The sequence below is a fragment of the Copidosoma floridanum genome, unplaced genomic scaffold, assembly GCF_036245765.1.
Source record: "Copidosoma floridanum isolate Cflo_tuat_1 unplaced genomic scaffold, Cflo_Japanese_pri ptg000006l, whole genome shotgun sequence".
Classification (NCBI taxonomy): Eukaryota; Metazoa; Arthropoda; class Insecta; order Hymenoptera; family Encyrtidae; genus Copidosoma; species Copidosoma floridanum.
Window position 1 is genome coordinate 24203065 of NW_028321883.1, and position 23187 is coordinate 24226251.

At 33.7% G+C, this 23187-nt stretch overlaps 3 protein-coding genes across 6 annotated transcripts; 2 read left to right on the forward strand and 1 right to left on the reverse strand.

The window, feature by feature from the left end:
* The first annotated feature begins 678 nt into the window (after positions 1-678).
* Positions 679-15945, forward strand: Larp4B (La-related protein 4B). 4 transcript variants are annotated; one of them, XM_089598408.1, is made up of 10 exons: positions 679-1674; positions 3596-3982; positions 4794-5043; positions 5159-5299; positions 5393-5620; positions 5725-5870; positions 6122-6401; positions 6970-7832; positions 10922-11234; positions 11877-15945. In XM_089598408.1, the coding sequence occupies exons 2-10, from the start codon at positions 3642-3644 to the stop codon at positions 11973-11975; spliced, it is 2661 nt and encodes an 886-aa protein (XP_089454534.1). In that variant the 5' UTR covers positions 679-1674; positions 3596-3641; the 3' UTR covers positions 11976-15945. The 4 variants fall into 4 exon arrangements, with proteins under 4 accessions (XP_089454534.1, XP_089454536.1, XP_089454537.1 ...); XM_089598410.1 differs by having other exon boundaries at positions 680-1674; positions 10952-11234; XM_089598409.1 differs by lacking the exon at positions 679-1674 and adding an exon at positions 2774-3123.
* Positions 15946-20362: 4417 nt separating this feature from the next.
* LOC106640289 (magnesium-dependent phosphatase 1) lies at positions 20363-21421 on the forward strand. Its single transcript, XM_014354270.2, has 4 exons — positions 20363-20555; positions 20638-20695; positions 20779-21000; positions 21075-21421. The coding sequence occupies exons 1-4, from the start codon at positions 20516-20518 to the stop codon at positions 21244-21246; spliced, it is 492 nt and encodes a 163-aa protein (XP_014209756.2). The 5' UTR covers positions 20363-20515; the 3' UTR covers positions 21247-21421.
* Positions 21320-23148, reverse strand: LOC106640316 (DNA primase large subunit). The gene is made up of 5 exons (XM_014354313.2): positions 23048-23148; positions 22697-22919; positions 22363-22631; positions 21725-22287; positions 21320-21662 (listed from the first exon to the last, which is right to left on the reverse strand). Exons 2-5 carry the CDS (start codon positions 22876-22878, stop codon positions 21414-21416), a joined length of 1263 nt encoding a protein of 420 aa, XP_014209799.2. The 5' UTR covers positions 22879-22919; positions 23048-23148; the 3' UTR covers positions 21320-21413.
* Positions 23149-23187: the final 39 nt, after the last annotated feature.

Genomic DNA, 23187 nt, shown 5'->3' on the forward strand with positions numbered 1-23187 from the left:
GCTGTGTAACAAGCCGACAGTCGACTTACACCTACTCGTAATTTGACAAATCCAACGTACTTGTTTTTTTTTATAATCAGGCATTCAGCAATAACGTCCGAGAGACTAGACACCCGTATGGACACATTTAATCATGAAGGGGGTAGTAGGCAATTCTCAAACAAATGACAAATCATGGACGGCGAAGCACATTGAAACGGATGTTTTGGTTTCCCATTTTCTGTACTTGTTTTGTGTGCATATCTACTTCTTACCAAGTATAACAAATGGCAAACTGGGAGTTTGGAAATTGGACTAATGGACTAGCAAACCAATCTTTTATATATATATATATATGTTTACAGGAGCCAAAGTAATGCAGTTTTTGTGTATCCAAGTCGCATGCACTCACGTTTTGGAGGGTTTAGGTCATATAGCCGCACGCAACCTGAAAACTCGTATTAAAACAGCGTAACTACTCGAGTCGTACAGTAATGCTCGGCCATTTTGTAGTTTCTCTTGAGGAAATCGTACCCCGATACAGCCATCAGTCCAGGAACGGGCAATTAAAGGTCAAGTCGTATTTAGCAGAAGGTGCACGGCCATCCTATACAGGGAAAATTCGTGGTGTATATACCTTAACCTAAACTAAACCCCCCCCCTTACTGTACTTACCTATATACATACACGCAAAGAGCAGAGTCAAAGGGTTGTGCATGTGTGTGCATGTGCTCTGCTGCCCTCTATTATACCCTGTAACCGGTAGAAAGAAAAGGATAGAAAGTATAGAGCGTTCGCTTCGCAATTCTTCGCCTGGTGCTCGGCGAGTCGGTGCTTACTGTGCTTAGTCGCTCACAAGCCTTCGTGGACTTTCTCGCGGGTAACAGTAGCAGCTGCAGGTAGAAGTGCACGCGCGTGGCAGCCCCTCGACGTCGACGGACGGCTGATCTCGTCAAGTCACAGCTGCGGCCTTCCTCTCGGCACACGGGACAGGGCAGGCTTAGGCTCAAGCGGCGTATCCATACCAGCGAAGTTAGTTTACCCGACGGCGAGGGAGCGAGGCACGTCGTTGTCGCTCCGCTAAAGCAGCTGCAGTCTGTTGATTCGTCCGGCTCGAGTGGCTCGACTCTTTCGTTTGTCATCCTTGTACTGTACGTGTGTGAAATCCGTATTTTGTGCACACGCAGAGTTGTAGGTTGTATACCAAACGTTGCGGATTATTAACGGATCGGTCCATCCATCGAAAACAGTGCTACTGGTGCTGCTCTCTGTGCTCTCGTGTGTACTCAACTCATCGGCAGGGGTTCCCCCTGGATCTATACATCACCAGCGGTTATCTACCATACATGTATACCAACTTATGTGTCGTGTCGTCTAATACATAACATAAAACGTAAAAGTGTAAATATACACTTATATGTGATTTCGTGCTATGTGCGTGCGCGAACGTACGTCTATCTCTCGTACACAGTAAATAGGAGACTGCTTAGTACGTCTCGTCGTCCGTTGGCTCTCCGTTCGCCTCGTGCGTCCACGCTGCTGCAGAGAGAAAGAAAGAGCGAGAGAAGCCGTTGTAGATCCCGTCGCCGAGGACAACCGTCCCCGGAGATTAAGGTGGAGTAGCTTCGAGCCAAACCCGTCACCACGTCGCTTGATCATCTTCGTCGTCGTCGTCGTCGTTGTCCTCGCAGGCAGGTAAGCTCGTTAGCTAAGTTCAACGAAACACACTCGCGCTCGCCTAAGTATATATCGTTCGAATCAAAAACCAAAGTATCAAACCCCAACGCATTGGTGAATGTGTGAGAAGATACACTTCCCGAGAGAGAGAGAAGGTACAAATTATATATAGGTATATCATGTGCCCAGCCCGCAGCAGCAGCTCTCCTCGCTGTTGTGTTTAACAGTCATATCCAGCAAAGGAGGCGTCGACGCGCGTGCCCACCACGAGGCCCTGGCAAGTCGGGCCTAATATGCCCAACGCCCCCTTCCCTCGGTAACCCGGGTTTGTCTGTCAGTCAGGGCTTTTCATAAACAGCGAAAGAGCGGAGCTGAGAAGCTGCAAGTGCGCTCCGGCGCTCAGTTCTGCAACCCGGCCGCGGTCTCGGCTCTATATTTGGCCAGCAGCCGCAGCAGCAGTCGCCGCCAACATATTGCACGGGCCCGTTCGTCTGGATTGCCCGCACTTGGCGCAACTTTTGCATCGACTGGCAGCAAGTGTCCCAAAAGCCGCTGTCTGCTGGTGCCAATGCGACAACAACATGGGGCTGCGTGCATCCGCTCTTTATCCGTATGGACCCTGATGTTTAGTTACTCTATTGTATGTGCATATATCTCTATTAGGTGTATCTCTATCATACATATATATATATACACCTAAAATTGTTGGTATGTACGTACAACATACCTGGAGTACTACTCTCAGGGTAGGGATGGGTGTACATTTGTATACATGTATATGTGCGTGCCCGCGCTCGTTAGATCTCTTTCTCTCTCGTCGTGCAGTCTATGCATGCAATAGTATAAATACATGAGAGTCCAGAGAGAGAGAAAGAGAGAAAGATAAGAGAGCGTGCACACGGGCATTAGAGCACTGGGGCTGCATGCAGCAGGCAGGAGTATGCGAGCAAGAGAGAAAGCGCACACGGGGCAGCAGCACACGACATATTACAGTCAGGCTTTTTACTACGTACACGCCAGAGGCGCGCATCGCAGACCTATCTGCTGCTGCTGCTGAATATATTCTCTCTGCTGGCTGTGCTGTCGTGCTGTGCCGTGCTGTTCTCTCTATCCTATACCTAAATACTTATATACATCTACCGACCTACCCTACTCGCCGTTCGTGCTGCTCTGTTGCTGCCATACGGTTCGGTCGGCTTGGCATGTGGCAGGTCCGCGAGCTCGACCCCTAGCACTGATGAGCCTTACAAACGCACCGGAAGTCTAGAGTTATCCGCCTGGTAGTGCTCCTGGCCCGTGAGCCCAAAGTTCCCCGGCTCCAACGACTATACTTCTCTGTCCATCGTCGTAATCGTCTATATTCTCGGTTTGACTATCCTGACCGAGGTCCCTGCTGCTCTACTCTTCATTTGGTCCAGCTACCTGAACATCTCTGCCGAGCGGCTCCGAAGAATCCGTGAGGTTGAGGTGAGCGCTGGCAAATGGCCAAAATTCGAGGGAGCGCGGTGCGATGACTCTGGTCGATCGGAGAGGTATTTATCCCCGGGACGGGTGGGACATCCTGGTTAAAATGTTGTGTCCAACAATAAGCGACTGACAGGCACATTTGGCTGCTGCGGTGCCTGCTCCATGATTATCCTTACAGCCCGAAAGCTTACCTGCATGGAACATATGTTTATTTTTATACCGTGATAATTCGCAGAAGGATTACATCACTCAGTTCTGCTGTATCTTATTTCATTGAGAAGCAGATTGCAGTGGATAGGCGAGCGAGAACACACATAAGGGCACCATGCCTTGGCAGTTTTTTTTTCTTTTCTCTTTTTTCGTTCTTGTGTTTCTATTTTGTTAAATTTTTTTATTTATTTTTTTTAATTTTTTTATTTATTTTTTTTTTTTACTCATACTTATAGATGAAATTTGTTCTTTGCTGTTCCAGAGGATAGCAGCAGTCAAGTCTGTCGTTCCACATAGGCTACGTGTACATGAATGGGGACATTGGGAAGCTCCCACCAGGGGCGGGTTACCCAGCCACCCCTGATTCCCTGGCAGCAATTGGTGCTTCTGTTATAGACTACAGCGTCATGAACGGTGGAGCAGCTGCTGGCGAACTGATGCTCGATACTGGTGTTGGACCACTGGAGCCGTTGCCCCAACTTGCCATGGGGATGGGGGGTGCAGTAGGCTATGCACCCATTGACATGGCTCCCCTCAACGAAGTTTCTGCGCCCCCTTCCCAGATGGGCGAGCATGCTGGACAATGCAACATGCCACTCGATCAATTAAAACAAATGCTCTCTTCTCAACTTGAGTATTACTTTTCCAGGTACTTACTTGCTTACATTTTTTATTCCATGTATTAGAGTTTTTTTTTTTTAATGGGTTTAATAAAGCAAACTTAAGCATTTTTACCCTCCAAATTGGCAATATGATTTTTTACACAGTTTCGTCCGTGATTCAATTATGCTTGAACACATTTTTTTTCCTTTCAAATAATTGTTTGGCGTGTCACTGCATTTTTGTTCTATTGTCAGAGTGCTATCGTATACAATCTTGCTATTGAACGAACTCCCGACAAAAATGTACGTAATTACGTCGTTCACACGAGATAAGCGTAACTATACAATAAACCTCAGAATTTTACTTGCTAAAGACTCGATTTTCTTATAATTATAAAGAAATATTTTCTTAGTAAATATCAAATCCATTAGCTTAAATTAAGTACGTACATTTGAAACTTCATCCCACTTGCATCACACAACATATTTTAGTAGTTCATTGCTTAATAACTAATTAGTTATTTACCATGTAAAATTATATTTTATTTATCTTATCTAACATTCTATAAACATATTTAATAAAATTTGTTTTGTTATGATTTAACACATCTACATAAAAATATGTTTGTGCATGAACATTTGTACATTCATCTATTATTTTATCATCGTTAATCGTTGCAAACAACTATTCTTATAGTAACATTCCAAGTTACAGCAAGTGAATCATTTTTCAAATACATATTGTCAATTAGATCATATGGGAATAAATTGTCTTAACCGCAAAATTTATTTGAACTACTGCATTTCGTATAGTGTATCATAACATGACTTAAGGAATTCTTTGTTGATTTTTTTTAGGGAAAATTTAGCTAATGATGCATATTTATTATCACAAATGGATAATGATCAATATGTACCAATATGGACGGTAGCCAATTTCAATCAAGTCAAGAAATTAACAAAAGACATCAAACTGATAACAGAGGTGCTGAGGGAGTCACCCAACGTGCAAGTTGATGAAGAAGGCCAAAAAGTTAGACCAAACCACAAAAGATGTATTGTCATCCTTCGTGAAATACCAGACAATACTCCGATTGAAGAAGTAAAGGTATGATTTTTCTTGTATGACAACTATACTGGAGATTTGAAAAAAAAAAATAATAATAATAATGATACAAAAAACTAAAAAATCCGATTTTAATGATATTTTTCTTCAATTTTAGAATTTATTTTCTGGAGAAGGTTGTCCTAGGTTTATTTCATGCGAGTTTGCTCATAACAGTTCATGGTATGTTACTTTCGAGTCTGACGAAGATGCTCAAAGAGCCTATAGATTTTTAAGGGAAGAAGTTCGCGAATTTCAGGTCAGATAATTTAAATTTTTTCAAAGATACTACAAAGCTGTCTAATACGGCAAAAACAAGGTTTTTTATACATCGGCATTATTTAATTTGCAGGGAAAACCAATAATGGCACGTATAAAAGCTAAACCAATGAATAGGCTACCGATACCTACGCCGGTAGCAAATGTTGGTGGAATGAAAAATGGTTACAGAACACCACCCCCGCCACCAGTATTTGATCCTAATACTTATCAACCTGGTCAGCAGCGCTTCATTTATACAAATGGCACAGCAATGCCACAAACTGCTATGCCGCCATATCCAAATCAAGTGCACGTCTACGTATGTACAATCATCTAAAAGTTACCATAAGATGCATTTTAAAGTACCCTACAGTTTTCCATGAATGTTGATTGTTTTAATACTAAAAATTTTACTTGATTTAGCATCAACCGTTTTATCCTACTGGAATGGTACCGTGGGGCCCGACCAGTCCAGCTTTCTATGACATGACTAGCGTTTACACTATGAATGGAATCGCTTCCCATAGTTCATTCAAGCCACACAACACCAGATATAATCAAAGAAACAGGTAAAATTACTTCTACATTTGTACATTATTTCAGTTGATAGAATATGATGATTTAATTAATTCTACAAATCATCTTAATTTCAATATGGTAATTGTAACAAAAATTCTTATGCTGAAAATCTATAACAAAGCCATTTAGATGAACAAGAAATAATGGATAAATTGATCATTAGAAACCTCGTAGTTCTATTAAATCTATTCAGTATAATTTTAAAAGTCGTACGTATTAACACAAAAAATTGTATGCGTAGTAACACTTATTCAAGAAATAAGCAAAGAAACGGTCCTGAAAGAAGCGGTCTTATGGATGGTGGAGGTAACATGGTACCTATGGCAAGAACCTCGCATCCTCCTTTGAGCGGAGGACCCGTATCTCTCGGAGTGGCGCCGCAAGCCATCCCAAATATCTTACCTAGTGCAAAACCAATGTCTTCTACCTATTCAACTGGCACTAAGTACCAGTCCTCCCATACCGTACATTCTGTTGGAGAGCTAGTTCACAGTAACCCTCATGCCAATAAAGGGTCGCAGGTGCTTGTTTGATCATTATCATTAGCTGAGAGGAGAAAGGTCATAACTTCGATTAGTAATAAGAAAAGTGATAACTTGGATTAACGCTATGAAAGGTAATAACTCGGTTAAGCTCTAAGAAGGTTATATGTAACCCGGCCGAGCGCTAAAAAAGGATACTCAGCTGAGCTTTATAAAAAAAAATGGCTACCATTCACTAAAGTAAAATTTAAGAATGATAGTTTGATTAAAACATAAATTTTGCAACAATGCATACAAATAAAATATTTTTATTTTCATCAAAATTTGTTGATTAAATAACAATCGTTGTATTTTTAGAATTCAGACGATATAACACGTATCTTAGCGCTCAGCAGAGTTATCACCTTTCGTAACGCTTATCCGAGATATCACCTTAGCACTTACCTGAGTCATCACCTTTCTTAGCGCTCATCCAAGTTAAAGCCTTTCTTTTCTCAGTCGACAATATGAAATGTAATTTCATGAAGTTAATCTTTTGAAACAGCATTTTAAGTTTAGTTTTTGAAAAAATCACTAGTCTTATTCAATCGTAATTTGTTGATTCCAGGAAAACGAAATTCATCCTCAACAAGACTCGACGTCGCAGTATCCTCGCCACCGTACGCACCGTAGGACCAAAGATCCAGAAACGCAGTCCAAAAACAACAGTACCAACAGCAGCAGCAGCAACAGCAATCCTCTCCCTTCAATTAGGGAGACTTCGAATTCTGCCAACACTGCAAGCAGCAGTAACAATACGCAGCACAACAGGGGGCTCCAGTTTGATTTAGAAGCAGCAGCTTTTCCGCCACTGCCGGGCCTCGATGTCAATGCAACAAAGCCACACAACTCTTCTAACGAAAGCACGAATCCCGACAGCACACAATCGCAGAATAGGCTTTCCGATGTTGTGAAAGGCACCGCGAAGCTTAAGAGCACAAACAAAGATAAAGATCAACAGTCACCGGTGCAACAGTCGCAGCAACAGCTGACAGGAACAGTTGTGTCGCCACCACAGTATCATCACCAGCCGCATCAGCAACATCACCACCAGTCGCATCAGCAGCATAATCCACACTCACGCCACCATCACCATCAGCCGCATCATCACCATCACCAACAGCAGCATCATCATTACCATCAGTCATCGTCGTCGTCCTCCTCGTCTTCCTCGACGTCTGTGGCAGCATCGACACTAAGCAGCCACAGCAGCAGGTCGACAAGCCCTGGCAGCCAATTACAACAGCATCATCACCGCCGCACATCCCCTGAAAATGTTGCCGGTAGCGTAGCTACCACTGCAGGAACGTCAGTGGCAGCTTCATCGGCTGCAACAGTGCCAGCGTCCTCGAACCCCAACGCTAATAGCAGCGCTGACCCGGAAGTCGCCCTCGGCACTGTTACGCTCACTCCCCCGTCATCTCCCGATAAGTGAGTGCGATTATTCATAAAATCACTTTAAAAAATTTTGCTCGTGCGTGCATGTTTTATCTCATCTACCAGTAAGTAGCCAACTCTTATCTATTGAGGGTAGCTACGATTTTTTCAAACTGTAACATGCGAACAATTTTCTATTGTTTCTATTGAAAATATTTCATCATGATTTATTTTTATCATTGTTATTATTCTCTCTTCGTTTAAGCATGAAATTTTTTACCATTTATTTATGGTAGAAAAAGAAGGGGTGCATATCTAGAATCAAAACTAAAGTAAATGTCCTTCCAAACTAAGTCGTAAACTGTATTTTGAAGTGTGTGCCACGAAAAGTCAATTTTTTAGTTACTTTAGATTTATACAAAATTCTTTACTTTTGTTGAAGTAATGTTCTCATTTTTCGTACAAATTTTTATAAAGTTCAATATTCTACCTTGGAATATTTTTGATTAATTCCAATGATGTATGATAAATGCCAATTTACAAAACGTGAGTAATTTTTTTAAGTACTTGAGAAATGAGAATTGTTGCACGTATTATAGTTGAGAACTTGACAAGCTCATGAAAAATTCTTTGTTAAAACACATGCACTTATGTAACAATAACACACCATACAAAGACACATTGTATTTGGTTTTGATATTCTTTTCTTTTCTCTTTAAAGATTTTCTTCAGTCACTAAAAACATAACAACTTTTTTTTTTTTCACTTTGTTTTGTAACGCAAATTACAATTATCTTTTTCCTTCGGTTTCACTGATCTTAGTGTATTGTTTAAAATAATGTCTATTAACTGAGACAATTCATTGAAATAGTCAAATTTCTTTATTACAACGATGAGTCTATTTAAGGGTCGTATTTTTAAGAATGTAGTTTTAGTACATTTTTAATATTGATACATATACGTGTATATAAGTTGACTGACGTTTTGAGCATGCAAGTAGTTATTCAGCAGATGGATATAAATACGTTAAAACGTCATATTCATAGTCATTTTATACTATTTCGATAAATTAATTAAATTGACTGATAGACAAGGCTCAATATTTAAAAGTGTCAAGAAAATGCAATATTTGACCAAACTAATAATAAATTAATTATTCTATGTAGCATGTTAATTCATAATTCACTTTCTCTGTTTTCTCATCTTGGTTATGATTAACAACCAAGTTTACAATTAAAATACGCTGGATTCAATAACCTATTAGTAACGTTATAAATATAAATATAAAACAGTTGAATTATGACTGCCATTGTCAATAAGATATTTAAAAAATCCATTGTTGTTGAACTTAATTCTAAGTAACTTCCGAGATTTGTCAAGTCTAAAACACTTAAGTATGTTTTTTTTTTTTTCCGCGTTTGAGCATACTTACATGAGATGTATTTGCATGTGAAGCTTGTCATATGTACAATATATTGAAGTAGATTAAAAAATGTGCAGGCACATGACATTAAGCCTGGAGAATGCTGAATTCTTGTTCAAAAAAGTGCATTGTATTAACATGTTTGGTGGGTGCTTTCATATTTTGTACATTTAATAAATCCTATCCACTTTTCGTTTATTAAATACACGGTAGTTTTGATTAGTTTAAATATCATTATTACAATTTAATGAGCGTAATTTAAATTTTAATCATTCTATTCTGCGAATTAACGATTTTTAAGCTCGCAGAATTGTAGGTAGTCAACATGGCATAAAATAATATTTAGATGCGTAAAAAAACGAAAATAATCGTAAGTGACAATAATAATTCGAAAAATGAAAATAATTTAGTTAAAAAAGGAATTCTCAATTTTTTAAAGTGGATTTTGATAACTACTGGCAGAGTAGTGCAACTAAGCATTGCGTGAGTGCTTATTTTTTTCTCTTTTATCCGTTTTTACGCTGAAGCTCTCAAATTCTTTTTTTTTTTTTTTTTTTTTTTTTTTCTGTTTCTCCTCGAAGCTATTGCATTTTCATTTTTGTCTTTTTTTGTAAATTTCAATATTCATTAGTTAATTTTTGTTTTTAGTATCCTTCTATTGCAGCTCCTATTTACCAAGTTGTAATATTAAGTGCATTTTACGCGAAAATTGTTTTCTTGGTAATTTTTTACAGACCGTGCATTCTTATCAGAGTTACCGAATATAGGGGCACCTAGAAAGATAATGCGATTACAAATTCACATGCTTTATTTTTCAGAAGTTAAAAAACAAAAAAATGTATGTGCAAGAAAAATCAAAGTTCTCTAAAATGCAATTGAATATTTAGTTTAATATTTGATTTTTGGTTTCAAATTACTTAAAAGGCATTCATTGAAAATTTCACCAATTGAAATTGACAAATAATTTGTAATAATTTAAGTCATTTACTATGAACAGAAGAAACAGAAGATACATAATAAAAATTAATACGATATTTTACAAAACTATTGATATAATGAATTAATTATTTGTTACAACCCTTTTGCTCTTGCTATAGCTACTATTTTCATTATAATTATTATTACTATTTCATTATTATACTACTACTTTCTAGTAATCTAAAATCTACTGTCATTTAAAGTTAATAAATAATGTTAAAATTGGTTTGTTAATTACTATGTGTATCAAAATTCTGCAAGCTTCCCTTTCCTTCTCATAAAGCCTAAGAGTAGTGCATCCTTTAACAAAAATGTCTCTTAAAAAGGTTTTAGTTATCTTGAAACCAATTAATTAGTTTTTCAAAAATTTAACTTGATATCAGTTCAATTAAATTCTACACAGTTGTTTAATTGATGATGATAATAATAATAATAATAATAATAATGCATGCCATCAATCACACAAGTATATACACATTAATTTTCTTAAAAAGACACGATTATAACAACATAGTTTTAAAGGCACGTGTGGAATAGCTGCATCACTATAAATATTCTTCCTCCCTCTTTATTGTATATCTTGTTTACACAAAGTACTCTCACGCGCGCCTTTTTGCTCTCTTCTGAACTCTTCTTTTGGCGAAAACATATACATCAAGGTATTGGTTTTCTTGAAAAAATAGACAAAAACCACGACAAGTAGAATCTGCATTACAAAAAATGTATGTACGTTCTGGTTTAGTGTTATATCACTGAAATGTACCACTGACAGATCTAATAAGACTGACGTGGCGAATGGCGTGGTGGACGAGGTTGGCCTAGGAGCCAATGCTGCAACCGAAAACCCGAGCTCAGTAGTAGCAGCTATCCCTGCTGCTACTGGGGCTATTGCTACTGCTGCTGCTGCTGCTGCTGTTGCTGCTATTGCTGTTACCGCCAAGGATGAATGTGTCGCTGAATCAGTAAGCAGTAGGTGCAATTGCGAACGCAGCCCTTCTTCCTCTTCAAAGAATGCTCAGTCACATACTGGTGGAAAAGCATCAATTGGTTTGACGGTAAGTTTTTTCCTGTACACGCATCTATCTCTCTCTACAAGCTTTACATGTTACTTTCTGCTTTATTACAATTATCATTTTTCACATCTATTTTTCCGCTTCTTATTATTATAAATCGAGTTTTTGTATCAGTGGCATGAATATACTGGTAGAGACAACTCAATTTTCCCCTTTGATTCTTTTTTTTTTTTTTTTTTTTTTTTTTTTTTTACCGGCATCGCTATCAACTTTCATTAATTTAATCAATATTAATTAGAGTTTGTTTAAAGTTTCTCCATAAGCGTAGATGAGCACAAAAAATATTTTTACCTTCTTAGGGTATGTGCATAGCTTAAGGATTATTAACTGCATGCGTACTCATTAAATAAAAATGCTTGATATAGTCCAAAAACAGTTTTTAGGACGTTAATTCTAATGCAGATTTCTATGTGTGAAAGGAATAAATAAAACAAGGAAAGGAAAACTATACTTCTTTACAAACTACTAAAACGATCTATGTAATCTTTATGTTCATTGATAAATATAAAAAAAAAAATAATAATTTAACTGAATTTTTAGAGAAATACTATCATAATTAAATTAGTTAAAGAGTAAAACAGTGTCTCAACGTTAATAAATGTGTTATCTTGTTTCGGTTTATAGGACAGTACGAGGCCGAGTTATGCCCAAGTAGCTCAGCATAGCCGCGAGCTACCGTGTGCAAAACACAAAGCCGACGAAAAGGATGATGTCAGTACGTAGGATGCCATGTGAATTTGCAAGTGAGAGAGAAATTCAGAGACATATAATGACAGCGTCTGGTACGTCTTCAAAAAAACACAAGAAAATTTATTTAAAAAATGAAAAAATTTTGCTCAAGCAAAGTTAATGATAATAGTGAAGGCATTGGAGCTCGTGAAATTTGCCTCCTATCGCTTGAAACAAAATCAAGGGTAGCAAACTCTTGACACAAAAAACAAAAACAAAAAAACCAATAACAAAAAAAAAAAAAAAAAAAAAAAAAAAAAAAAAAAACTTTTGTTGGAGAAGCTACTGCTGGATAGAATATTAATGTATGCTCAGAGCAGTTACCACAAACCGTAATAACTCTTCGAGTCTGGCTAGTGACTCGAAACTTCAATAATCGCCTGCTTTTCCTCTTATCCGAGCGTCAAAAAAGTTATAAAATGAAAAACAAGCGTTCGTGGGTGACAGGAAAAAAAACTTTTTACATTGTACAGTGAATTTTTGCCTATATTGATCAAGTGGTATCGATAAACAAGACATACAAAAATTAGATTAAAAAGAGAGAGAGAATAATATGGAACTTTTGATTAGAAGAGAAGAAGAAACAGATAGCAAGTTAAAGGAATTAAGTCAAGCTGATGACTCTACTCTGTGGAGTATTTTATTAGGAGTATCAGTGACCTATAATGTGTAGGGAAAAAAATATTGTTATCGTTTTGGTTCTGTGATTTTGAAGTGCGTATTCATTAGCTTGTAAAAAGTCTAAGAAATATGTTATGGTTATAACTTTTTCTTTAAAAACGTATCTCCTCTCCCTGACCGAACATCTACAATATAAATTTATCTACAGTTCAAAGCTAAATAACTGAGAATGAAAGTGTTAAATCTTGTGCCAAACCCTCACCATACGAGTGTATATGTAAATGCATATGTTTACATATGTACACACGCTCACAAATAGAGCTTTCACCAAGCATGGCAAAATTTTATCAAAATGCAACGAATTTTTATTGTTTGAATCTTATTTCTAAGTAAATTAAAAATATGTTTATCAGTGTGATAAAAATTATGTTTTAATTCGCAGGAACAATAAAAATTCACAAGTATCTGCTTGATTTTCTTTTAATGACTTTAGAAACGCTGCATGTTATTTGCATTATTTGTATTACTATTAATATATAACCTACGTTGTATGTTTTCCAGAATATCGGTAAAGTTTCCGTAGCGGTAAAGGTATATATTGAAAATATTTCTTAAAATCACAATATTGTTTTGATGTATGACTAATTTAATCGTTCAAATGATTAATCGCTTAAAAGAATCCAACATTTTTAGGATGTAACTAATTAACCAAAAAAAAAAAATTTTACGTAGATAAGACTTTTTAAATCTTGACGATTAAAATGGAATTGACAAGATTATCCATGTAATAATTTTGTCAAAAATTTACATTCGTATAAAATTGTTGAACAATATGCTTTGATGTTGAAAATTATTCAAAAATTAGAATAATAAAATGTCAACTCATTTCTACCGTGTCAAATCTTCAATTCGAAAAAACAAATGGTACTTTTAGTATCGGTATTCTGGAAAATAAGAAGTTATACCAGCTTGTTCAAATTTTTTTTCGGAACAAACAACTAGTCATAAAATCTATTTCGTTAACACTGTTTATAAGTTCTCTGAAAAATATGACACACCAATTTTTTTAAATAAAAAAAGTCCTATTATTGTTATGCAAGGTTAATTACAATTTAGGATAATGCTTAATGGAAAGAATAATTATTAAGTCGTATAAAAAAAAATTTATGGGAAAAGAAAAAAATGGTATTTGAGCACACAATTAAGTGCCTCAAGTGTTGTGTATATTACAGGAGCTTGGCTTTACATGTTATACAGCTGTATGTACCTACCTATACTTTTTAATAAGCGAGCGCATATGATATATTTGTTAAAAATATGCGTACTAAACCGAAATAATGAATATAGATTTTAAAAAACCAACCTCCTGAAAAAAAAAAAAAAAGTTTATTAATGCATTCTAAGGGTTGTCAAATATCTAATGACTTTATAACTATTATTTTCTTATGCTGTAAGTTTGCAATGCTGCCTTTATTTTATTTTATTTTATTTTATTTTTTTCTACTATTTCATGAAACTGGTTTCGTTGCAATGTTGTTAATAATGAAACAAAAATATTAAAACAAGAAAAAAAATTTTAAAAAATCTAAAAACTAAGAATCCAAAAAATTTATCGTCGATTTTCGAGTGAATAATACATAATCATAGCGTGTATTATATACTTCACTTAAGTACGTATATTATGTAATTATTTCAATTGCGTTGTTGCTTCGAGTTATTTAAAAAAACAAGAAGGTATGATGAAAACGTAACACTGAATAAAAGCGCAGTCTTGGGAAAAAAAACAAAAATGTATTCAACTATTTCTTTGTTAATACTGATAGCGATGCATTGTACAATTTTGAAAAATCGAATGAGCCCGCTTTACTTGTCGATTGTGTGTAATTTTCATCTGTATATACAATAAGCGTGTGTAAAAACGAAATAATTCGTAAGACGACCAGGAAGAAACCGAGTAAGTGCTATTTTCGGTATAAGCAAACTGAGGTATGTCTTCCTTTTACCTATTGAAACTAAAAAATTCACCCTCGATTGGCGAAACGGGCTTCGATAGACGTACATACGGACTGTCTTAAGCGTTTTTTGTTTCGTTCTAGCGTTCCTTTTGTTTTGACTGTTAAGAAAAGAAATGGTAAATCGAAACATTCTTTTCCTTTATTTTATTTTACTTACTTGTAGATCAGGTAGACATTTTTTTTTTTTTTTGCTTTAATATGTAAAAAATTAAAGTCTAGTTACTTCGAAATAAGTGCGACGCGCGAAAATAAATATTTGAGTTTGATAGCGTTTGTAAAGTTGTTTAGGCGTCCGTGCAGACTGTTTCCTCGTTTATTTTGTCAACAAATACAAAGAAGAGCTAAAAAAAATGATTGAACAATGCTCTGGAAAGTAATTTTGACGTTCAAATTATAATTATTTGTAATAGTAAATTAGAAGATGTATGTTTCCAAGTACGACAGTACTCGTTCAATTGGACATTAACAGCGCGATAATACGATTCTGTCACATTATTTAATTATTTTAAGCTCATTTTTTGCGTCAAAAAATTGAAATTTTTTTACGTCTTGCAAAAATAAATCGTCACCAAATTTCTCTCTCTCATCTCTCTCTCTAATAAATTTCTAAACACACTCTCTCTCTTATAGCCACGCGCGCGAATCTACCGTGTATTTAGTTTTTGTATTTAAAACTTCCAAATTTTATAAAGGTAAATTACATGCAAATTTTCATATTTTTATAATTTTGACAATACATTTTTTAGTGAATAAAAAAGAAAAAAATTTTAATTTGTGCAAATAAAAGTTTTTAAAAAGATTTTGCTCTTTTTTATTCGATCTTATGTGCCGTATGAGAATAGCAATGTATCTACTTCATTTCATATAATCACTTTACGCAAAAGACTATACATCATTGAGAAATTGAGAATGCCGAGTACTATGTTGCCCCTGAAAGAGCGCCAAACAAATAATATATTTATATCTTACGCTATCGTACGTAACACGATATTTAAAATTTGAGTTGTTAATACTTTGATAGTTGTATATCTTAGTTTACTTTTTTATGGCAAAAGATTGTAAGCGGCACTGATTAAACAGAAAAAATCTTGCCGATTTTCTTTATTTTGTTTTTCTATAATTATTTTTATTATTATGATTATTATTACTATTAATATAATTTGTGCGATAGTACACTCGTCGATTGAAGTGTACAAAGATGTGTTTGTAAAATTCTTATTTGCATTTTATCAACATACGTTACTATCGTTCAAACACAGTCTATGTATTTGGGCAGCCACTGCAATTATGATATGTAAACTATGTAATAAAAGTAATTACTGACGATACACCAATGCCTTGGATCCATAAGACACTTGTATAAAATTATGTGACAACATTGTTATACTATATTCTTTTCTAAGCCATTTAAACTATCGGGTCAATGACTTGCAATTAAATAATTGCATAATGCCCACTATTCAAAAAATAACTCGTGTCATGTAGTTATAAATCAATAGATACGTTTATTCACCTTAAAGCGCTCAGAACGCTCCCAAAATGTATATAATATATGTATTGAACGTATTAAATTGAATATAAATTTTGGGATCACTCCGAGCTAGGTAAATTAACAAATCTAATATCTTTATTTTTCAAATTTGTTCAAAAATAAATAACCTAAACGTAACCAAAAAAAATTACGGATACAATATTCCACAAATAGTTTAGTTTATTTTGCATGTTACGTATACAGAGCAAATTAATATTTCATAAGATTTATAAGTTAATGATGTTTCTGGATAGAAAATAATAAACTATAAAATGGGTCAAGTAAAAAAATTCATGATTTTTTTTTTTTTTTTTTTTTTTTAATCTCGTCAGCACCCGTCTCAACATGTTTTTTAAAATTGATTCATATTACTAATAAGTACGGACTTGAGATAAAAAAGCAAAAATTTGTTGCAATCCTCAACTTGTACAATTAAAATATTTTTTTAACTAATGGTGATGCGTAAACGTTTTTAGGTCCCACAACGAGGCCTAGAAAATAAATTACTGTAACCATAATACATAAGTATCAGAGATGACCGGTAAATGACTTAGTAAGTTTGTTAGACACAGTAGTGTTATTGGTATGTGCGTCGCAGATTTTTGAATATTAATAATAAAAACAAAACAAAAAAAAATTGATAAGACAAAAATAAAGTAGTAAAAATATTAACCGAAAAATTATTGAATACAGTACTAAAATGTATGATACAGAGAAAAACTGCCGATACTTTAACAAAAATTAAATGTATACATACGTGAGACTGACAGTTAAGTGAGCAACTTAGCAAATTTAATACATAATGCCAGACGAGCGATAAGTTCTAAAATAAGGAATTCGAGTCTCTGTATGAAATGTTGAAAAATATTAACCTATACGTCGTATTAAAGATTATTTTACAAATGAATAGAAAAATCGGACCAGCTCGAACGATTTTGAAATCATGTACTCATACTCACGCATACAATATCCGTGCTTAAATGCATACGTAAATAACGTATAATTGCGCGTTTATGTAGAATAATGAACAATATATATATAGCATACATGAAAAAAAGGATAAAAAGAAAATCATTCAAATGATGTATATAACAAATTCGTTATTAACACATTCTTTTATTATTTTTCCAAATTTTAATGGTAAAAAACGAACAGTTTTATGTATAAATGCGGTACATACAATACATTTGCGTAAAAATAAAAAAAAACGATCAAAGCACTGCAGAAAAAATTTATCATCAAATTAACAATATCTTGAATTTCATGCTATCACATTAGGTTTAACGCAAATAGTACTAAAAATCAAACAAAACATTTAAAATGGAAGTAATATCAAAAAAAATCTTCAACTAGCCGTGAAGCCAGAGAGCGGTAAATAAAAATGAACCAAGCGAGGTTATTGCAATTTCTCATCCTGCTGTAGATGTTGTACCAATAAAAACCAAATAATTGTTGGCGAAAACAAAAAAAAAAAAATTTAATGTGGGTGAAAATTGTTTTACTCTTGCCAAAAAACGCTGCAAAATTAAAGTTATGTATCGAATGTATAAGCAAAAATTCTGGTAGATTAAGTTAAAATCCATCTCAAGCGATCAGGTTTGTCCAAAATTATCGATAAACAGACATGAAAGAAAGAGAAAAAGATTGTATTTAAAATATAAATAATATGTATAGGGGATAAAATAAGAATCTAAAGTTTTCCATGTTAATCTTTTCGCTAAGCTACTTCCTATGTATATTTAGTATATAAAAAAAAAACATGTTATTTTACTAAGATTCGTTCAGCAAAAAGTGAATAGGAATTTATATTTTTACCCGAAAAAACATGTATGTCAATAACTACTGAGAATATTAATCATCGTAGCTGTGTAGCACTTGCATGAAGAAAATTAAAAATTGAAAACCATCTCTCTAAATTTCTGTGAGTGACATTTTTTTTATGGATAAATTATTGCATTTTTTTTTTTTTTTTTTATTAAAATAAATTTTTTCCTTGCTTCAAGAGATGTTTTACTCATTTTCTAGTAGACGGGTAGACTCATAGAAATTAAGCGAGTATAATGATGGAAACAAAAGTAATACCAAGCGTTCAAGACAATAGAAATTTAAATAAATGTGACGCTTATTTTTTATTCGAAAAATAGTTGCTTAATCTAATGGTTGAAATATTTGCATTTGATTCACATTTTATATTTAATTTAAGATGTAATAAAAAATAAACGCAGAAAATTAGCACATGCAAAAAAAAAAATTACAAATGACAGCTTTTAAATCGATTCCGATGCGCCAGTCGATCGTGCTAAATAAAAAAAATAAAAAAAAAATAAAAAAAATTACCAATCCTAATTTGTGTAGAGATCGTATATTCGACACTTTTAACGAATATTAAATAAATAAACGTGAAATCTCCATCTTTTTGTGCGCAAGCACTCTTTAAGAGGCAATATTTTTCTCAACATTGCAAACAACATTTGTATGTATACCACGAATAAACGATAATTATTTGCGATTTCTCGGGGTAATGATGAGTATTATTTTTTTGGGTGGATAAAACGATGCGTAAAGTAAAGGAGAGACAAAATGCAGTCTACCGATTCGTCGATAACAAGATTGATCAGTCTACATTTAAACAATGTGCGTTCAGTGCCTTTTTGATTACGAGAAATGACGTTAGATCAAGAACGCTTGTTCATAATTAACATTAATATACATGTATACATTGTACACCCGCATATAAATACAAAAATATTTGTATATATACCTACATTCTTCCGCATGCATCTTCAATCAGCACATAGATAATCACAGGATCGGTTCTTCTTTTTTTACCACATGATACGATGTGTGTCGTACATTATAGATATATATATATATATAAATGTGTAAATGTTATACCAATTTAGCTTATTATTTTAGCGAGACCGCACGAACAAAAAAAATTGAGGATCTGTGCGAATAATAAAGAGGAAAGTAGGCAAGTATACGGAGAAAAATATAGTACATATGTATGATAATATTCGTGTAAGACGGCTATATATACGACGATATAAAAAAAAACAAACGATTTGATTTCGTTAAGAGTGTGCAGTCATATTTTGGGTCGCGCTTGTAATACTTACGTCGTAATAAGGGGAGAGAAAACAAAAATAATATAGCGATAACGATAAGCATGTAGCAACAGCCAGTTAGATGTGTGAGGAGTACACGTATTTTTATAAATTTGTTTCGATATCAACGCTATTACGCTGAAGTAAATACAAAAAAATACTTAAAAAAATAAAACTTGGATGATAATATGTGTGATTGTCGTGCGAATTATATATAGTAAGTATGTAATAATTAAAAAAAAAAAAAAAAATGAAAACGAAAAAAAACACAAAATTAACAAACAAATAAGTAACTGCGTAAACTACATTTTAACACTAAGCGAAGTATATATATATATATATATATATATATATATATATATATACACAAATAAATTATCGAGCGATGGTTTAGCGGTGAAAGTGAGAAAAGAATGCAATTGTATAATCCAATTATGATTTTCACTTTACGAGGAGATTAAAACATAGGGGACACGATATGATTGTTGTATATCTATTTTAAAATTGATATGTTATTACGTTGAGAATATGGAAAAAATATTTTTATTTTTTATCATCGTTATTAATATTAATTTTTATTAAGATTTAAACAATCATGTAAAAAAAAAAAAAAAAAAAAAAATGATTAAAAGAAAGGAAAAAAAAGAATGAATAATCACAGTTCGATCAAATTATACATCAATACATTGAATACTTTCATGACTGTGGATAATGTCGGTGTATCTGTAATATTATAAATGTATATAAGAAAAAACAAAGTTTATCCGATTGATCCCTTTCTGGGATTATTAGACATTAATTTGTACATAATATACATAACATAAATAAATATAGATATACGTATTAACTTCTCATTTCATTTCCTATACCCATCAGAGTTGATTTCTTTCGAAATTAATTTCAATGGACGTATATACTTTTATATAATAATTTAAAAATTGAAGTACAAACTACGATTGAGTAAGTAAGTAAATGCAATTTATAACACAAAGAAATTAAAAAAAAAAATTCTCATCTCAAACGGAATAACGGAAATTTCTACCTTACCAGCCTGACAGTGTGACCTATGACGTGAATGACAGAATGACGTGATAGTGAATGTATGCATGTGATCAGCGGGTTGATTGTGATTGTTACAGTAATACACACGTGCTATCACAGTTGTTTCGTTATGGTTATTAGTTAATTAGGGTCAAACTTTACAATAGTATAACAAATTTGTTCGGAAATATCAATCAATTTTATACCAAAGATAAAAATATGAGTGAAAAAAAACCTAAAATAGTGGTATTCGACTTAGGTTTGAAATTTTAAGTTAATTTATTCTTTACATTCATTAAATGAATTAATTTTACATAAAATATCATTTGTGTTTTTATTAGATTACACACTTTGGCCATTTTGGGTAGACACACATGTGACACCACCATTTAAGAAAGAGTTTGTGTTTTTTATGTCATCAGATTAACTTGTTGTTAATGCCAAAATAAAAAATGGCATATTATTGAAATTTCGTATTACAGTTCGAACAAAAAAATTGTCGACGCGCATAACCACGTAATACGGTATTATCCCGATACACCCGAAATTCTCAAGCAATTAGTTGAACAAGGATTTGAAGTTGGAGTGGCTTCAAGAACTTCAGAAATTAAAGGAGCTAATCAATTGTTGAATTTGTTTGGATGGGAAAAGTATATTAAGTATAAGGAAATTTATCCAGGAACTAAAACGACACACTTCTCAAGGTAAAAAAAATGTACACCTATTATTGTGTTGTATCATAATTGTGTTAAAATTACTTGTGTTGCTTTCTTTTTAGAATCAAGAATGAATCTGGCGTTGAATACAAGGACATGATATTCTTTGATGATGAGCAAAGAAATATCAGTGACTTAGTTAAAATAGGAGTACTTTCAATATTGGTAAGAGATGGAGTTTCTCATAAGGTTGTTCAGGATGGCCTTAGAGAGTTTGCAAGCAGGAAAGGATAATTTATGATTTAAGTAAAATTGTAATTTGAGCGTAATAGAGAAAAAATATTCTATTTTCATAAATATATATGTATATATATATATATATCAAATATATAAATAGTCAACAAAATAAATCATCAAACAAAATTAATTGTGACGCATGTATAAATTAAATAAATCTCAAGTTAACTAAGTTCTAACATTTTTTTATAATACTGAACTGGTCTTTTAATTGTTATGTCTTGAAGGTGGGTCATACTTTTGAATCTAAAAAAATTCGCACATGTCTCTTGAGGTTCTTGTTTCAATCCAGTTGCCATAAATTCATTCAAATCACTCTCGGTCATAGAATTCGACAGTAAAGACTTTAATGAATCTGTATCAAAATTTTTGAAAGGACAACCTCCTTCATAATTTGAACTAGGTACTTCTTCCTGTAAAGATTTTCGTAAATAAAAATTTATTTCCAATTTGTACATATAAAGGTAAAACTTACACAGAAAAAGCTGCAACTAGGGGTACTGTAGTTTTTTTTCACTCCTTCTAAGCCATACATGTGTCTAATACTGTAGATAAATTTCTTGGCATCTTTGTGCCAATTATGTATACAAACAGAATCACATTTGTGTGGTCTAGAATATTCATTTTTCCAGTATGCTATTGCTTCCTCCAAGCTCATTCCGCACTCCTTAAGAAAAAGGGTGTAATATAATCGAGCATAATGACTCAACCGATGTTTGCGTCTTAGCAATAAATGTAGATGCTCCATACAGGGAGGGAATTTTTGCACTTCGCGATCAATATTAGATGCGGTAATGTTTCCAAAGTTGTAATCTTTAGGAAACAGAGAATATTGCAGCTTGTTCCAGATGTCGTTCATACGAGGGTCTGTTGAAAATTTATTGACTAGAAAACTTTGATTTTTAACTTCAAACAAAATAAAAGTCTGAAATAAAGAACACAATAATTCCTTCCATTGAGAACAGTGAACTACAGCAGAGCCTTTGTGTAACTCTACAGCCTTTTCTTCTACCAAATCAAGCAACAGCTCAAAATCAACTGAAGTAAATAGTTAATAAACAAACAAATATAATAGTAACTATATATTTTTTTAAATAATAAGTCTTTTCTTACTTTTATCATGATATTCAGTGCAGTCTTCTGCATGAGACTTAGATACAATGTGTTTAAAAATATCCGGTATCATGAAGAAAGAACAAAGTCTTAATAATACTCTGTCTACAGGGTTGTCAACATTTTCTCTTCGCTTTAAATGCTTAACAACTGTTTTAAAAAATCTGTACAGTTGTCTTGAATTCACAACAGATAATCTTGTTCTTAACAAAAGAGTTTCCTTGCTTAACCAGGATGAAAAAAATCCATCAGATCTTAATGTTAGTAGTCTAAAAATAAAAAATCACATTGTTTGATAATTTATGGTTTTAATGTTTTATACTTATGTACTCACCTTAAAGTAAAGTGTCCAATGCAGTCATATGGCGATCCTTCAAACAAGTATTCAAATTTTCCATTGAATGTCACTTTTTTATCGCTACCCAAAATGTTATTTAAATACTCTAAACGTGAAAAAACGATTTCTTCTAAAGTGTGCAATGTAACCAACCCTTTCGGTGGTTGAACGTAAAACATAATTACATTCAATCTTCAGTTTTTTTTAATCAATCATATACCTGTAAGTAACATTTAATTGACAGTGCAAGAATTTAACACGTCATGATAAACGATGCATTATTTAATTTATGTTTTTTTTGTGTTTTTCATGACAGCTCGTTATAAAATTAAAAACCAAACTGTATACCTAAATGTTCATGCTTTCGTTATTTATTGCAATACAATAGTGCAATGTCAAGTGGTGGCGGCGACTCCGTATTTATGTTTATACTGCGGTACAGATCAGATGAGAGAGAGAGAGAGAGTGACACCATGCAGAGATGATCT

What these genes read in the sequence shown, in the direction of transcription:
- Larp4B (XM_089598408.1), top strand. Translation starts at nt 3,642, where the DNA reads ATGAATGGGGACATTGGGAAGCTCCCACCAGGGGCGGGTTACCCAGCC. An exon ending in CAAATCAAGTGCACGTCTAC is followed by an intron (nt 5,621 to 5,724) that starts GTATGTACAATC and finishes TACTTGATTTAG; the next exon opens with CATCAACCGTTTTATCCTAC. An exon ending in AGATATAATCAAAGAAACAG is followed by an intron (nt 5,871 to 6,121) that starts GTAAAATTACTT and finishes TTGTATGCGTAG; the next exon opens with TAACACTTATTCAAGAAATA.
- LOC106640316 (XM_014354313.2), bottom strand. Translation starts at nt 22,878, where the DNA reads ATGTTTTACGTTCAACCACCGAAAGGGTTGGTTACATTGCACACTTTA. An exon ending in ATTGGACACTTTACTTTAAG is followed by an intron (nt 22,632 to 22,696) that starts GTGAGTACATAA and finishes TTTTATTTTTAG; the next exon opens with ACTACTAACATTAAGATCTG. An exon ending in CTAGTTGCAGCTTTTTCTGT is followed by an intron (nt 21,663 to 21,724) that starts GTAAGTTTTACC and finishes AAATCTTTACAG; the next exon opens with GAAGAAGTACCTAGTTCAAA.
- LOC106640289 (XM_014354270.2), top strand. Translation starts at nt 20,516, where the DNA reads ATGAGTGAAAAAAAACCTAAAATAGTGGTATTCGACTTAG. An exon ending in AATAGTGGTATTCGACTTAG is followed by an intron (nt 20,556 to 20,637) that starts GTTTGAAATTTT and finishes TGTTTTTATTAG; the next exon opens with ATTACACACTTTGGCCATTT. An exon ending in AAAACGACACACTTCTCAAG is followed by an intron (nt 21,001 to 21,074) that starts GTAAAAAAAATG and finishes CTTTCTTTTTAG; the next exon opens with AATCAAGAATGAATCTGGCG.